The sequence below is a fragment of the Xiphophorus maculatus genome, chromosome 21, assembly GCF_002775205.1.
Source record: "Xiphophorus maculatus strain JP 163 A chromosome 21, X_maculatus-5.0-male, whole genome shotgun sequence".
In the NCBI taxonomy this organism is placed as follows: Eukaryota; Metazoa; Chordata; class Actinopteri; order Cyprinodontiformes; family Poeciliidae; genus Xiphophorus; species Xiphophorus maculatus.
In genome coordinates this window covers 25,824,050-25,840,202 of record NC_036463.1, presented here as the reverse complement: position 1 = coordinate 25,840,202, position 16,153 = coordinate 25,824,050, and the positions used below count along the sequence as shown (strand labels likewise).

The 16,153-nt window shown below is 41.6% G+C and overlaps 2 protein-coding genes across 2 annotated transcripts; both read right to left on the bottom strand.

Moving 5' to 3' along the window:
* Positions 1-58: 58 nt before the first annotated feature.
* Positions 59-3,953, bottom strand: lrrc34 (leucine rich repeat containing 34). Its single transcript, XM_023326210.1, has 10 exons — positions 3,826-3,953; positions 2,862-2,974; positions 2,728-2,792; positions 2,536-2,622; positions 2,156-2,284; positions 1,986-2,081; positions 1,756-1,910; positions 1,043-1,198; positions 833-959; positions 59-273 (listed from the first exon to the last, which is right to left on the bottom strand). Exons 1-10 carry the CDS (start codon positions 3,951-3,953, stop codon positions 97-99), a joined length of 1,233 nt encoding a protein of 410 aa, XP_023181978.1. The 3' UTR covers positions 59-96.
* A 3,038-nt stretch (positions 3,954-6,991) lies between these two features.
* LOC102217303 (myoneurin) lies at positions 6,992-16,153 on the bottom strand. Its single transcript, XM_005812709.2, has 9 exons — positions 16,109-16,153; positions 15,492-15,548; positions 13,456-13,738; positions 11,530-12,467; positions 11,141-11,300; positions 10,879-11,057; positions 10,708-10,800; positions 9,890-10,015; positions 6,992-8,623 (listed from the first exon to the last, which is right to left on the bottom strand). Exons 3-9 carry the CDS (start codon positions 13,719-13,721, stop codon positions 8,217-8,219), a joined length of 2,169 nt encoding a protein of 722 aa, XP_005812766.2. The 5' UTR covers positions 13,722-13,738; positions 15,492-15,548; positions 16,109-16,153; the 3' UTR covers positions 6,992-8,216.

Here is a 16,153-nt window from a genome sequence, read left to right as displayed (position 1 = left end):
TTCATTCTTTCATATTTAGGCATTTTTGGATGTAAATATGCTCCCATTTCCAACTCTGATGAAATTATTTCACTGAGTGTTTGATCATGAATGGCCTCACTGGTTTTGTGGGGAGTCTGAACCTGCGTTCTGCTCGTTAACGTCTATAAAGAAATGGTGTTTCCTCAAATGATGGAAGAGTTCAGCCAGGAAAACATGGCCGTCCACCTCGTAGGGCCTGACGTCGGTCTGCTCAGGCGTCAGACGGCCGGTGTTGAGCAGCTCCCGGAAGGCCTGAGGGACGGAGCAGCTGGAGTTATGGACGCAAACACACTTCATAAATTAACAGTTAAAATATACAGTCATTTTTAACTGCTATTCCAGGCAGATCTGGATTATTGCTGCTTCCACCTTAAGTTTATATGACAAACAACCCAAATAAAACCTTTTTTACACCTGAAAACCCTTCAGGCTCTGAAAAAATAGTTGCCAGTTGTTTTAAAAGCTTCATCTGATGGTGGATTACAGCAGAAAACAACAAATGTTGTTCCCCATGGTTGAGTTCTCGGTCCAGTTCTGTTCACCTCGTGTTTATAAGAACCGCCTTTTGTTAGCAAACTCCTTAGAATAGGAAACAGCAAAGCCTTAACTTTAATATTAGGTCTTATTGATTTAAGGTGTTATTAATATTTAGCTCCTATCCTTGTTTTCTTGTTACATTTCAGCTGATTTCATTATTTCATAATTTATCCATTTCATCACCTCTGAAGATGAGTCCTTCTGTCTCAGATTCCTGAAATATTAAATGAGTGTGTGAAAAATGAGGATGGTTGCTGAATAACGGAGGTTTCACCTGGCAGACCGGCTCCTCCAGGTGGTTTCCCCAGATGTAGATGTGGGTCAGAGTCGGGCTGTTACTCAGAGCCCCGGCCAAGGACAGCAGGCCGCGGGTACTGATGTTGTTTCTGCAGACAGAAAGCCTGGAAAACACAAACTCAGAGCCTCCAGTCAGCCTGCCAGCTCCTCAGAGACCACAGAAAAAAATAAAACTAAACGGACTCACTCTCTGAGGACGGAGCCCTTGCAGCAGATGGCTTCGCTCAGGTACTCAGCGCCGGGGTCTTCGATCCGATTGGATGACAGATCAATGACCTCCAGAGGGGAATTTTCTTTCAAGACTCTGGAGAGATGCAGGGCGCCATCCCGGCTCACACGGTTGCTGCAAATGAAAGGTTTCATTTTGCATCCAGGCAGCCAGGTGTTCAGTCAGGGTTTGTATCATAAGCCTGGCGGGCCTCCAGGCTTTACTTCCCCCCACCAGGCTAAACGTTTATTTTAAATTGGGTTTTTTATACACCAGAAACAATAAAGATGGATTAAGCCAGGTTAATAGCTGATGCATTGAACTGGAGCCAAGGGGATGCCCACCAACTGCAATGCCTGGTGGATCTTGCAAATTTTAACATTTTTTAACACAGAAACATGGCGGGTCGCTGGTGGACTGACCTAACATCTCCACCACTGGGCTTAGCTGGTTTTCTGTTAGTAATCTTGATCATTAGTTTCCAGACTTCCTTAATATCTTTTGCTGATTTTCTTCCTCTCTTCTTTTTAAGCCAGAATGAATCAAAGTCAAACGGACCCGTCTTACCAAACCTGTTCTGTCAGGTAAATGAACTGAGAATTGGTGGAAAAACAGTCAGAAACTTCAGGAAGTCTGGAGAACTGATTATGAAGAACTGTCTACGTGTGAAACCATGAGGACCGGGTTTGTACCAGCGTAGATCCAGGTACCGCAGTCTGTGGTTCAGCTTCAGGCCTTCAGACAGCCTCTCCATGCCCGTGTCCGTCAGGCCCATCTTCCCCAGATGGAGCTCCACCAGGCTGTTGTTCACCGGAAGCATCTTCGAGAAGTGAACGGCCCACTCTTCCTGAGACAGAACCACACAACGTTCAGATCAGAACTGGAAACAGAACCTGCTGTCTGTTGCTGGTGAAGTTCCTACCAGGAGGCTGAAGAGCAGCGCCCGGCTCACGTCCACAGACCGGAGGGTGGTGTTGTTCTTCAGAGCGGTGCTAAGGGCAATCATGCTCTGCATTTCCTGCAGGGACAGAGGCAGGGTCAGAGGAAGAACCTGCTGACGGTACCAGGAGGTTCTGATCCACGGGAGGTTACCAGGTCGCACTCTCCCAGCTCCAGCTCCTGCAGCGTCATGTTCACCCGCAGCATGCAGGCCAAGTTCAGGCCTCCTTTTCTACCGATCTTATTCCCCGACAGCCTGAGAGAGAGCAAGCTGCTGTTACCCTGCAGGGACAGAGAGAGACGATCACTTCCTGTTTACTATTGCCACAGAAAACGATCACTTCCTGTTTACAATTCCCACAGGAGAAGATCACTTCCTTTTTATTATTCCCACAGAAAATGATCACTTCCTGTTCACTATTCCCACAGAAAACGATCATTTCCTGTTTGCTATCCCTTTATGAGTGAGGATCACTTTGGACCAGTTCTTCGCCTGGAGGAGAAGATCAGCAGCAGACGTTTATCTGACCAACCTGCAGGCTGCTGGCGAGAACCTCGGCTCCATTCGTCTGAATGTTGTTGAAGGTGAGGTCCAGAGAGCGCAGCATCGTGTCCTGCGCCTGCGCAGCAACACGCATGACAACGACAACACGCATAATGACAGTAACAGACATACAGTAACAGACATCACTCCAATGCCTCAGCAGGCCTCTCCTCTTCCTCACCTCTAGAAGCTTGGCCAGGTAAGCTGCTCCTTCATCACTGATGTTGTTGTACCCCATATCCAGACCTGTTCAGACAAAAACCGGTGAAAAACAGGGCGGGTTCTGGTTCTGTTGATCCGGACCAGGCTGCTCACCTGTAAGGGTCCGATAGTTCAGGAGACATTTTGACAGAGCGAGGACGTCATTGTCACTAAGTCTCTGGAAGCTTTTCTGCTTCCTGTTTCCTGCTAGATTCAAGGTGAAATTCCTGCAACACAGGAAATAACTGGAGCAGTTTTTCACAATAAAAGGTTCACATTTAACGAGTTACCTTCACTAATTATTAATATTAATATTCAGCTTTCGAATGGCCCCACTCACAATTAAGAGCACATTGTTACCTGAAGACAGATAATGACAGATAAACATAGCAGGAAAACCGTTTATCCATTGTTATCGGAGGCTATGCTAACTATGCTAAGCATTCACAAACTGCTATGCTAGCTGTAGCGTAGAGGAGAGCAAGTGTAAGGGAGAGGGGCATGAGCAGCCGCATGGAGAGTGATTGACAGCACTAAGACCCGCCTCCTGGCTCTGATTGGTTGTTTTTGATTTTTTGTATAATAATAGTTTCAACAAATATGTACAAACATATTTGTTGAAATATGTTTCAACAAACATATTTGTTTGCTGCTTATAATAGTTACATACAGCAGCTTTAATAGTTCAAAGGGTTGTTGCTCATAATACTGACAGTTTTGCACACTTTTATTTGAAAGTCAATACTTTTAAGTATTTTGTTGTTACATTACATACATATTTTGAGAAACATTATACTTACTGATATACTCTGAATATAATTTTAATAATTAGAACATTTACCAGAAATATATCACCAGTTATAGTAAGGAAGTAAAAAACAAAAAAAGGTAGGACATGAGAAAATAAAGAAAAAAAATAAAGGAAGGATGCAAGAAAATTAGAAGAAAGTAAGTAAGTCAGTTCGGCTCTGATTAGTTTTTCTTTAACCAAATATTAAGCATTAGCTCCAGAAGCTAATGTCTCGTTTCGTTAAAACTTTACATTCCAGCCACTTTTTACCCAGACTCAAACTCTCACCTTGTCGTCGTTGTTCTCTCTAAGTTTTCTAAAACAAACGGGTTTATAGTAATACCTTCATTTTCACAAATAACTTTGTAACATTCGGATATAGGCTCAGCGGACATCACCGTGGCCAAAAACGCCATTGTTATGGCAACAACGTAGAGTTGCGTCATTCGCTGCGTCACGCTCTGCGTCAACTGTTCAGGGTTTTTCCCGCCACTGAAACAAAACAAGTTTTAATGTTTTACCTTGTATTTTTAGCTCTTGTGCTCATTCATTTGATACCGTTTTGGAGCTTTTTTTAAAATATGAAAATAAAAATTTTAAAGTTTTCAATGTGTAGTTAAGTTCAGAATTAAAATACTTTGTTGCTAGAAAAGTGGTTTTATAGCCAACACACACCATGGAGGTCTTATTGTAATTGTTAATATTTAAATTATATCCATTTTCAAACATAAAACAAGTCAGAATCAGTAATTAATAGAACCTGCATCAAAGGTTCACCACAACTTTATCTTGAACAAGTTCAGGGTGACAGTGGAGGGAAACATCTGTCCTCTAACAGGAGGAAACATTTTTCTCTTCCACACTGAATACATTTATTTAAGATCATTGTTAGTTACCAAAATGGTTTCAGTTTGATATGAAGGAGAGAGTGACTCTGGATTGAGGCTGGACTCAGGATTTTATGATTGGCTGCCAAACGGCTTTTTTTTTTACACTTCTTTTGTGGAAGTGATTTTTAAAGAGGCAGAAGGAGTTTTAAAATATTCAGTGATGAGATTTTAAAATATAGAGTAGATTCATTTGCAGAAGTGGAAACGTTTTCCACCTGGCAGCAGGGAAAGCCTGGATATTTCTCCAAAGATGTCTGAAGACTTCAGTTCTCTCTGATTGAGGGATTTCAAAAGTACAGCACAGTAAAAATACTCCTAGAAAAAAAAATCCCCCCAAAAAGTTACTCACATAAATATAACTACCTACCTGACTACAATACAAATTATCTTAATAAATACTGGAAACACAGCAAGCATCTACAGAACATAAAAGTTTCCTAACAAAGAAAATTGACATTTTTCTTTTATGCATAAGTTCCCCTGTGATTATTTAACAACCTGAACTAAAGTCTGACCACATTCAGAGATTAAATCATAAACATAAATGGAGCAGCCAAACCCTACATTTTTATGTCAATCCAAAAAGAGAACTAAGATATTAAATATTGACTTTGTCTCATTTTATGTAGTTTCAAACAATCTGCCAGCATTTTATCATCTTAAATTCAAACTTGTTCATACATTTTTAGTGAAACATTTTGCTTTGTGAATGTGGGTTTTTGTAGAATAAGAACTATTTCATATCAGATTCTGCACAGATGATGAGTGTACTGGTGAGGCAGGATATAAAAATAATCTTTCATCAAGAAATACTTCAATTTATTGGAATAATCCAGGAGCGGAAATATTTTCAGTCACATTTCAGGTTTCAGCTCTCCTGTGCCACCTGCTGGTTCAACCAGTCACTGCAGGTTAACGATTCTTCAAACATTAGCACAGCAGGACTCCCTTTATACATCTTTTATTTTAATTTTATTGTCTTAAACTTTCAGTATGTCGTCTTTGATTTGAAGGGTTGGTATCTTGAGCCTTTTTTTGTGCTCTACTCAGAGGAACTACCCATTGCATTCTGGGAAGTGTAGTAGAAATACATAATTCAGAGTTGATCAAAACAGTTGAGTAAAATATATCTGCCACATAGAAATCTGTCCTGACATGAAAGCACAGAGTAAACATGAACAAAATATTACATTTATTCTGGGTACAAACATTTTCTCAGATGTTTCATTCAAACATGACAGGAAGCTGTTCAGTAATTGAAAAGGTTATAAAGGGAGGAGCTGCGTTACACCAAACATCACCTGAGCTAAAATATTCCCAACCAGACCTGCTGCTGCAGCTGCAGGGAGAAAACGTTCAAGTTTCCAGTTCTCTCAACTCACAGCCTGACAGACAGACGACACCCAGGGTCCAAACGACCAGAACTATTATTCTTTTAAAGTAAAATGAACTCTAACTATGTTTTATTTTTAAAATTTTGAGGTGTGTAACATCTGCTGCTAATTTAAGACTAGTTACAGGCATCATGTTAGAACAACAAAAAACTTCTTATCTGGACTTAAACAAAGATGTTTCAGTTTATTTCATAAAACCAGAAAGCAGGATCATTTTCTTCACATTTCATAAAAACTCCTGGAATACAAAATACCTGAATAATCACAGTTACAACTGGTTTAATGTAAAACAAACGTTTGAAGCTCATTTCCTGTCACAATCCCAGTAAAGACTGTTTTTGACATTTCTCTGACATTCAGAAAAATATGGTTTACAGTGAAGCCTCACTATAACGCGGTTCACCTTTCACAGTGCATTGTCCAAGTTCTGTCACTTTAAATCCTAATAAGCTGCTGTTGGCCACGCCCACAATTCAATGTTTACACTCACATGAAAATGGCTGCAAACTGAGGGTCGGTTTTCCCTCCAGGTCCTTATAAACAAGTCGACAGTTTCTTTGAAACTCCATCATTTATCTGCAAATAAAAACCAAAAGCAGCCAGATGGTCAGTTATCAGACAAAACTCTGACAGGAAACATCTAAAAAATGAGGAAAGTCTCAGCAGTGAATATTTAAACTGACAACAGATGTTGAGTTTTTCCACCAATAAAACAACGTCATGATAGCAGCTCACCGCGGCTGCGCAGTGTCCGTCTCTAGGCAACCGTGACGTTCAGGGGTCCTTTAGTTCCCGCCACGACAATGTAGCTGACCTTAATATTTCCTGTTTTATTTTGGCCATTATTGTTAAACTTTGTATTAATGTGTGTATTGTAGGCGTGTCTATCGGACAGTTATGTATCGGTTCAATACGGGACGAACATTTAACGGCCAAATATGGGACTCCGTATTTTACGGGACGGGTGGTGATCCTATTCAGGGATGCTGAAACAGTTTTAGGGTGCTAAAGCTAAAGCTAAAGCTCCACTAAAACTGGGCTAGAATCGCCACTGTTCTACAGTATTGGTTTAGTTTTGACATCATTTTGACAGTAATGCTAAATGCTAATTCTAAAAATAAATATTTTCCCACTTTCCATCACAACAAATCAACACTGATGCATTTTAGCTTCATTTCACATCGCTTTTATTATTTTTTTTCTGTTTTTTTATACATTACCTAACATGTAGTTATTCCTCACAACTGTACAAGTAATGATGACATTTTGCAAAAATAAGACCTACTGAAAATGCTTTGTGTACAGCAGTTTTCCAACTAAACTAAACAGAGACACATTCTCTAACAGATGTGTAAATGATAAATAAAAATGATTTTTCTGGCCTCCTACTTGCTACACAAAACGTGAAAAAGATTCAGCATATTTCTCTATACACTGATTATTTAACCCAGAATAAAGCTGTAAAATAACAATGTGATTGTTTCAGGTTGATGAAAATGAACAGAGGAAAAAATTAAATTCTGTTTACAGATTTAACTGAAGCTGTTCATAGTTAGGACATTTACCTTGAAGCAAAAATACTGCAAAACGTATCATGTCTTAATAAGCATTTATTTTACTTTTATGTTTTAAGGAGAAAAAAAAGCTCAAAATGTGAAGTCCTGGAATAAAACATTGAAATGCATCGAGTACATGAAACATCTGCTGTCCGGATGAATAATCAGGAAGTTGAAGTTTTAGGATGCTAAAGCTAAAGCTAAAGCTTTAGACTTTAAACTAATTAAGACTTTTCTGACCTGCAGACCGGACCGGTACCAGCAGGATTCGATTCTCATCTGGCTCTGAAATAGAAGCCGTTTTATCACTTCATGCTCACATTTTACTCTTGAATCGTCAAATTAAATAGGCCATCATTCAGGAGAAAACCTGCTGTTATGTTTTACTCCAAAATTATTTCAAATTCAGCTGCAGCTTGAAACGCCAAAGTTTCACCAGATTAAAGCCAAACAACCAGGAAACTGACTTTTTTTAAACGTTTATATGCACCAAAATATATCCAACATAAAACAAAACTAATCATGCTACTTTACTCTGCAACGGAAAAATCTAAATCAACTAAAGAATAAGTTTTTACAAACTAATTTGTGGCAGAACTGACTTTAAAGATGTTCATCAGAAATAATAAAAAAAGAAGTAAAGATTAGTCAAAAGAGAAAGGAGTAAAATATTCTTTAAATAGGATGAAATGAGGGGTCAGAGGTCATCAATCTAGTAATACTCTATGAAATGGTGAAACTGTTATCTAAATTGGTTCTGGTTGTTTTTAGAAATGAAACGGTTGTGAAAACGTGAAGTTGGGTCAGATTTTAGTCCAGAGTCCGTCCCGCCTCCGGGTTCACTGCGGCGGTGGCGGCGGCGCCTCGGCCGGGTCCACCGTCTTGATGATGATGATCTGCTCCAGGCCCGTGGCGGGCGACGCCGCCGGCCGCAGCTGCTCCACCAGCGCGTGCAGCGTGTCCGAGTTGATGGTCTGCTCCGGGTCAGCCTCGAAGGTCACCTGCTGGCCGGCGTCGGCGCTCAGCACGTGATGGTCCGGCTCCGTCTTGAAGTCCTGGATGATGGCGGCGGGCTCGGTGGGCGGGTCTTCGGTGCCAGTGGCGGCAGACGGTTCGGAGGCTTTGGGGCTCGGGGTCGGAGGTTCCGGGTTGCTTGGCTCCGATTCCGGGATGGAAACCAGACTCTTGTCCTGCGTGAGTTTGCTCTGAACGAAGGCGACCGGATGGCTGGAGGCCAGCAGGACAACTGCAGAGACACATCAAATCGCCATGGTTACTGTCTGAAAAAGGGATTCCTAAATGGGATTGGCTTCAAACCACAAACAATACTACAAAATATGTAAAGGAACATTCAATTTAAAATTTTTTAAATTTACTATTCACCAAGTATTATGTCCATCTAGAACAGGGATGGCCAACCCGCGGCTCTCGAGCCGCATGCGGCTCCTTGACCGGTTCCATGCGGCTCTTCCGGTCATATAGTGGCATTCTGCCAGACGTGCAATAATGACGAAAAGTAGTCAAATGAACTGTCAATTATTGACAACAGCAGCACGCCATTACTGTTGGCCGTAACCACGCAAAACCAACACAAACAAAAAACATTCTTTGTTTCTCTTGCAGCCTTACTCTTTCCAGTTGTTTGCCATCTGCTCTCACACAAACCTCCGCTCACCCCTCACTCTCACTCCCCTGGCCCCTCGCTCTCTCATCCATCCTGATGCATTCGCGGACAATGGGAAATCATACACTCTAATTTTAATCTCTAAACAGCGTAACATCCAGTAACATTTATCACATACTGTAGGGTCGCTATAATAACCAAGTTTCGCTTCGCTTGAGTGCAATGCGGTATTTTCGTCAAATGCGCATGTGCGCAGTTTTTCAGTAAGAGTAAAATCATTTGAGTAAACCTTTCGCGCTCAAAATGGCAGGGAAAAAATGCACAGGAAAACGAAAATATGAAGATTAACACAGGACGTTTTTGACAGAGTGGGAGAATTTATATTTTTTTGTTGAACGTAGTGGAAAGCCATTCTGCCTTATATGTCAGGTGTCCTTGTCGCATTTTAAGGCTTCAAACCTTCAGCGCCACTTCAGTGTTAAAATAGTGTGTGAAATTTACAATAAATCTGGATGAGCAAAAGTATGAGTATGAGGAAGGGATGGGTTGATGTTCATGTGTGCCCATGCATATGGCATATGATGTGGCTCTTTGCGGTAACTTGGTAAAAAATGTGGCTCTTGGTCTTTGTCTGGTTGGCCACCCCTGATCTAGAAATAGGGTGTCCAAAGTGTGGTGTAAGGGCCATATGTGGCCCTTGACCTGATTTTGTGCGGCCCCTAACCGTCTTTCAACAATGATAAAAAAAATTAAAAAATGTTTTCCCTATTGTCGCATGTTTTTTTCTCACGTTCTCTACAACCTTCTAAAGCTCTGCAGCGCCCCCTGGTGGCCCCAAATGTGAAAAACACTGTTTAGATTTAAATTAAGCCCCGCCCATCGGCTCACCGGCTCGCGCCCGCTCTTTGTGTTGTCGCACTTCGTCGGCGTGAGCCTTCTCCTGATGTTTGATCATGTTCTTCACGCTGGCGAAGCGATTCCCACACAGCAGGCACTGGACGCCAGAGTTTCCATCTGGACACACACACACACACACACAAATGTATTATTTCTGAAAGTGACATTCACATATTCTATAGGTTCAATATTTCAAGCCTTTATTTCTGAAAATGTTGATTATTTTAGCTTAAAGATGATGAAAATCCAACATTAACATCTACTTAGCATAAGAGCAGAAAAACACAAAACAGTTCTGCAAGAAAAGGTGATTTTTCGGTGCTTCCCTTCACTTCTGCCGCTGCATGGTTCTCACAGACTGTAAAAAAGCATCTTGGTCACTGATGTTGCCACAATTTTAGTTTTTTAAAATTAAATTACTTATTGAAAGCAGTTGTTTGTCATCAGTGAGTGCTTTAAAATCTCTAAAAGCACTCATATTTTAGTGTATTTCTAATAAAATACTATTCACAGAAGGCATGATAATATTTTAAGGCTCCCTTCTGTGAGTTGACCTGAACTCAGAGTCCAAATAAACAGAAGCCGGGCTGCTAGGTCTCCAAGCTGCTGCCTCAAAGCCTTTCTTAGTTTAACACACCATGTAAAAATCTTTACATTAAAAACTTGGATTTCAACCTTAGATGTTGTTTACGTCCAGATAACAGATAAAAGTAGGGAGTTGCATCTGTTTTTCTGACTTCTTTGTTCAGAGCGGCGTTGCGGTCACTTTAAGTTTTAATCTACTGAACATAATTCTAATCTGAACTCACCTGGGTGAAGCCTCCTCAGGTGCTTCTTCAGCTCAGAAGATGTCGCAAATTTGGCGTCACAGTTTGTTTGCGAACATTTATACGGAGTTTCGCCTGAAACAGGAACAGGAACAGATTAAAATGGTGTTAGCTCCGCCCACCTTAGTGGGTATGAATATTAATGAGCTGCACCTGTGTGTTTCCTGGCGTGTGCGATGAGAGAGGAAGACACGGAGAAGGACATGCCACACAGGTCGCACTGGTACGGCTTCTCTCCGGTGTGGCGCCTCTTGTGGTAGGTCAGGGTACTAGACTGAGCGAACGCCTGGCCGCAGATGTCGCAGACGTACGGTTTCTCTCCGCTGTGGAGTCTGCGGGAAAAAACACATTAAAGAAGTGAACATTCAGCCGTTTCCTCTGCAGCTCAGTCAGTTTAACGCAGCAGGAAGAGAACCTGATGTGGATTTTGTAGTTGGACGATGTGGCGAACTTGAAGCCGCAGCGTTCGCAGGTGTACGGTTTCTCCTCTCCATGGTGCATCCGGCGGTGAGCGACCAGCTGGCACTTCTGGGCGAAACATTTGTCACAGTTGCTGCAGGTGAACGGCTTCTCACCTGGAGACAAACAGGTTAAACAGTTTAGATATTTAAAATGAGCAGCTGGGAGATATTTTATCTGTTTATCCTGCAGATTTTCCTCTTTTTTTCTGTCTTTTTCTGTATTTATCTCGAGCATTTCCTCTTATTTTTCCTCTGTTATTTTCTCCTGTATTTTCCTGTTTCTGTGTTGTGTAGCTGCTGATCTGTGATATTTTCTTGTTACTCTCTCCTGTGTCTTGCTGACCTGTGTGGATGCGCAGGTGCGTCTTGAGCTGCGTGGCCTGCCTGAAGGTCTTGGAGCAGAAGATGCATGCGAACGGCTTCAGGCCCTTGTGGATCTTCTCGTGGCGCCGCAGGCTGCTGATGTCTTTGAACAGCTTGTTGCATTCGCTGCAGGTCAGCGACTCGCCCAGCTCCAATCCGTCGAGCTCTCTGCCCTCCGCCTCGCGCTCTTCCTCAGTTCCCAGCTCCCCGCTCTCCTCGTCTTCATCGTCGTCCTCCTCCTCCTCCTCTATCTTCCTCCGGCCCCGGCCCCGTCCCCTCCCACGCCCCCGACCCCGCCCACGACCTCTCCCTCTTCTTGTCTCGCCGCCCAGCCGTGGTTTCTTGGCCGGCAGCTCTTCTTCTCTGGACGGGCTCCAGTCGGCCGACGTGTCTCCGAAGTCGGCCGGCGTTTCGCCAAAGTCCTTTACGCTGCCGTCCGATTCGCCGGCAGACAGATCTTCTCCTCTGGCGGTTCCTCTTCCTCGGCCACGCCCGCTGCCTCTGGGCCGCCCCCTGCCTCTGTAGCTCTGGATCTTGGGGGCGCCGCTCAGGTCCAGCCGCTCGCCGCTGAAGCTCTTGGGCCTCCTCCCTCTCTTCCTGCCTGTCGCTCGGCCGAAGCTCCGCGGCGTGACGGGCTTGTAATCCACATCGTCGCCCAGGTCCTCGTCCCGCGGGTCGAAGTCGTGGATCTTCCCTTCCAGGCCGTCCTCCTTGAAGTCTCCGACCACGGAGGCGATGGACAGAGGGATGGGGGACGGCGGGCTGCTGGGACTCGGCGGACACGGCTCCGCCTCTCCGTCCGCGACCGACTGGGACGTCTCGCCGGACTCGGACCAGCAGGGGACTTTCTCCAGGTACTTAGTGGCCTCCGACATTCCCAGGAAGACGGCGGCTTGGCGCACGGCAGCCTGCCTGGTGCTGAAACCACAGAAGAAGAACACTTAAAGCAGGAATCGCACAGTGAATCAGATTATTGAAATAATTAATGAATTTAGTCATCGATTAATTGTTAACTGGAGAACACCGAATCAAAAATACCTTTTGTTGAAAATTCCGTAGTTAAGCCAAATTTATTAATTATACAAACATATCTACATTTTGTATTTAAGATAAAAACTTCTGTTTGTAAATATATTCAACCAAAACTCAAGTGACCATTTTATCTTCACCTGGTTCACATCATTAAAGCATTTCTGTTATTGCATTGAAGCAAAAACATGTTTATTTTCTTATTTAAAAAAGGAAATTTAATATACGTTTAGTTGCATATTTTAGTGTACTTCTCATAATGTACCAAAAAGCTTTGAGTGGTTAAATGAAAAATCTTACATTTTTTTCATATCAAATTTGATTACAATCTATTTTCTTTTTCCATAAATGAATGCAAATGACAGAAAATATTTGTAAAAACTTGCTTTTATTTTAATCATGCCTGCTGTGAGTTGACCTGAGTCCAAAAAACAGAAGCTAGAAAACAAGATGGCCGCCCTGGGAGTGATGACATCACTCTACAAAAATAAGAAGCGCAATGATGGAAAAAAATTAACATTCTGAAATTTTATCTAATTTTGCTGGGCAAGTTAAAAGGTTGTTGCTAGGTAACCAGAAGGTACTCAAAAGGTTGTTGCTAGGTAACCAGAGACAGTGAGTGAGTCGATGCCACCAACATTGCTTTGCTAGCTGGCTGTAAGAGGTTGAGCAGCTAAAGTCTTTCCTCTGCCTACATCTCCCAGAATGCCGTGTGGTTGTGGATCAGAGTTCAGTGAATATTCTATTTATTAGCTGATATTGGTCTTGTGTCTATCCTGATACTGTTATTGAGTTATTGTGGTGATCTGTGACGTGTTCTGACGTATTTTGTTCTGTTTTTTTCAGTTTTGTTTCCAGGTGGGATCTCGGCGCCTACCTGCTCAGGTTCATCTGCCCGGTGTAAACAAACTCCAGAAGCTTCTCCAGGGAGTAGCGGCTGACCTTCTCCGGGTCCAGAGTCGTGAACTCTTCGCCCTTTTCCGCCTGGACAGAGAAATAATCGCTGAAGGCTGCCAGAATGTTGCGGTGAGCCCTGAACTCCACGTCTTTCACCATGATGGTGATGTCACACAGGAAGTCCATCTCCCGCTGCTGATGCAGGCGCTGCAGGAGCAGCCGTCCGTGGCTGGCGAGCTGAGCCATCGCTGCTGCTGCTGCTGCTGGAGAGGCGATTCAGAGGACCGGGTCAGCTTTCACACGCTAACAGGGACTGAGTGACTGAAACACGCTAATCACACTCTGAGATCACGTCACTGCAAAAAGAAAGTACACCCCGTCTCTCCTTACGGGTTTTTATTTCCGGAAACGTAAAAATGTAAAGGGGGTGTACTTTCTTTTTCACCTTGACTGTCAGTCTGAGGAATGAAATGTGCTGACTGGTTGAGACTCAGAGTCACCGCGGCTCTTTCTAACTTCCTGAGGGAAAGTACTCCTGGCTCAGAGCGCCTGCCTCCTTTCTGTCCTCTCAACCTGAGGCTGCCTCTGCTGGGAGCTGCTTCCTGTCCACTGTCGCCACATGCTTGCTCAGGACGGTTCCTCTTTATTTAAAGGAACTCTGAATTATAATGGAGATGGAATCATGGACCCGGAGCTGAATGAACTAATATAGAAGATAAATAAACTTCATGTTGCTCCAGACTGTCACCTGGTTATAAACCCTTAATGGTTCCTCAGAGGGAACCAGTGACCTGCAGCCAGTTCATACTGGAAACCAGTCCAGCTTCCCTTCAACAGCCATCCATCACTGTTTTAATAATATTTCTATTAACTCCAAATATTGATTTATTAATGATTCATTACACTCTGCTGTCCATTGATAAATATTATATTTGGGTGCAATAAAGCATTTTAAATTAATTTTTATTATAAAAAGTTTTAATTTTATTTCCTAAGAATAAAACAAATATAAACACTAAAAAATAATTATTAGTTATAGATTAGGGTTGAGATTGGTTACATTTATTATGCAAATAATAATAAATAAATATTTATAAATAAGAGAAAAAAGCACTTTTGACTCATGTTTAAAATATATTTTATTTATTGATTTTTTTTAAAAGTTTCAGAAAATTTATTTTTGGCTTTTTTGGACTTAAACTAAATGTCAAGTATATAAATATTACTACAAACATGCAATTGTTTTTAAAATTATTATTATTACATTATTTTGGAATGCCAGTTAAGATGATTATTTTTTTTAAATATTTTTAATTATCATATTAATCCTATAATAGTAGTCATAATTATTATTATTATACTTGACACAATTACCACTGTTGTTATTATTATTACTGGTCTTAAATATTATCACTGTTATTATTATTAAAAACAAAACAAAAATTAAAATAATCATTTATGCCTTTTTGAGATAAAGTTAAAATTTAATTTAATGAATACTTTCAGTAAATAAGAATACAGTAAAAAATTGTTCAATACTGAACAAAATATTTTTTTCCTTATTTAATTTTATTATTTTATTATACTTTGTAACCCACTAATGTTTTAATTATGTTAACAATATATAAAAACATCAACAACTTGGTTTTCCTTCCTAATATAATTTGTATTTTTATTTTAGCTTTTTCAGACCATAATCAACCTGGAGCAGAAAATAATGAAGAGTTTGATTATGTGAATAATAATATAATAAACTGATCAAATAAAGGTAAAATATAGAGCTTTTTATAATATTGCCTTACTATTTCCCAACAAGCAGCAAACTTTCAATGGTTCCTTTTTAAAAAAAAAAACTTGCAACTTTTTTTTTTATAAATTATTATTCTATGCTTTTTGAAACTTTTAAAATAAGCACTGAGTATATTTAGATCAAAATTGAGCTGAACTGATTTTTCTATGCAGATAATAACATGAATGGGGAAACGATGAGAAGTTTAAAGCAGAAGGAAAAGTCACCCTCAGTGCTGCTCAGTGAAGCTTCAGTCACTTTCCCCTCCTCTTCTCTGCAGAACCCTGCAATGAAGGCGACAGGCTAAATAAACAACAACCATAATGTTCATCAACAGTCTGAATGTTAATGTATTATGTAGATAAAGGCTTGAGGTCTGCAGCTCAGGCAGGCGAGCTGAAGAAGCAGATTTTGGAAAATAAAAGCTCCCTCCAGTTTCCCGAGGAGGCCTTTAGCTCCGGCTAATGCTAGCAGCGGCTGTACATCCTCTTTAAATGACCTCTGCGGGCTGTTTTCTGCCCGGCTCCGGTTTATCTGAACATTTCCCCCCGTTAGATTCAGTAGAGAGCCGGTTTCCCCTCCCCAGCGGTCTGAGCGGACCGGATCATCTCCCAAACCAAAGCTAACTATTTTCGCAACGATAAAAAGCGCGGAAAACATTGAGCTCTTATTTCGAAGGTTTGACGGTTTCTACAGGCGGGGTCGACGTAAGCGGCCACAAAACCCCGCAAACGCATTAATTTCACAGACGCACCGTTCAAATATGGCATCGGCCGATTACATTTCATTGCACAAATTCGTTATTTTTAGTCCAAAGCGAAGGATTTAAAAGCACAAAAACTACCTTCTAATATCCGCGATCTCCAGCCATTAGCCACGTGATTTTGAA

Bases quoted from the DNA above. Each gene is read 5' to 3' on its own strand.
- lrrc34 (XM_023326210.1), bottom strand. From the start codon at position 3,953: ATGGCGTTTTTGGCCACGGTGATGTCCGCTGAGCCTATATCCGAATGT. The intron at 2,285-2,535 runs GTTGGTCAGATA...CTGTCCCTGCAG, and splicing joins TTCTCGCCAGCAGCCTGCAG to GGTAACAGCAGCTTGCTCTC. The intron at 2,082-2,155 runs GTAACCTCCCGT...CTGTCCCTGCAG, and splicing joins AGCTGGGAGAGTGCGACCTG to GAAATGCAGAGCATGATTGC.
- LOC102217303 (XM_005812709.2), bottom strand. From the start codon at position 13,721: ATGGCTCAGCTCGCCAGCCACGGACGGCTGCTCCTGCAGCGCCTGCAT. The intron at 11,301-11,529 runs GTCAGCAAGACA...GTTTGTCTCCAG, and splicing joins GCACCTGCGCATCCACACAG to GTGAGAAGCCGTTCACCTGC. The intron at 10,016-10,707 runs GTGAGTTCAGAT...GTGTGTGTCCAG, and splicing joins CCTGAGGAGGCTTCACCCAG to ATGGAAACTCTGGCGTCCAG.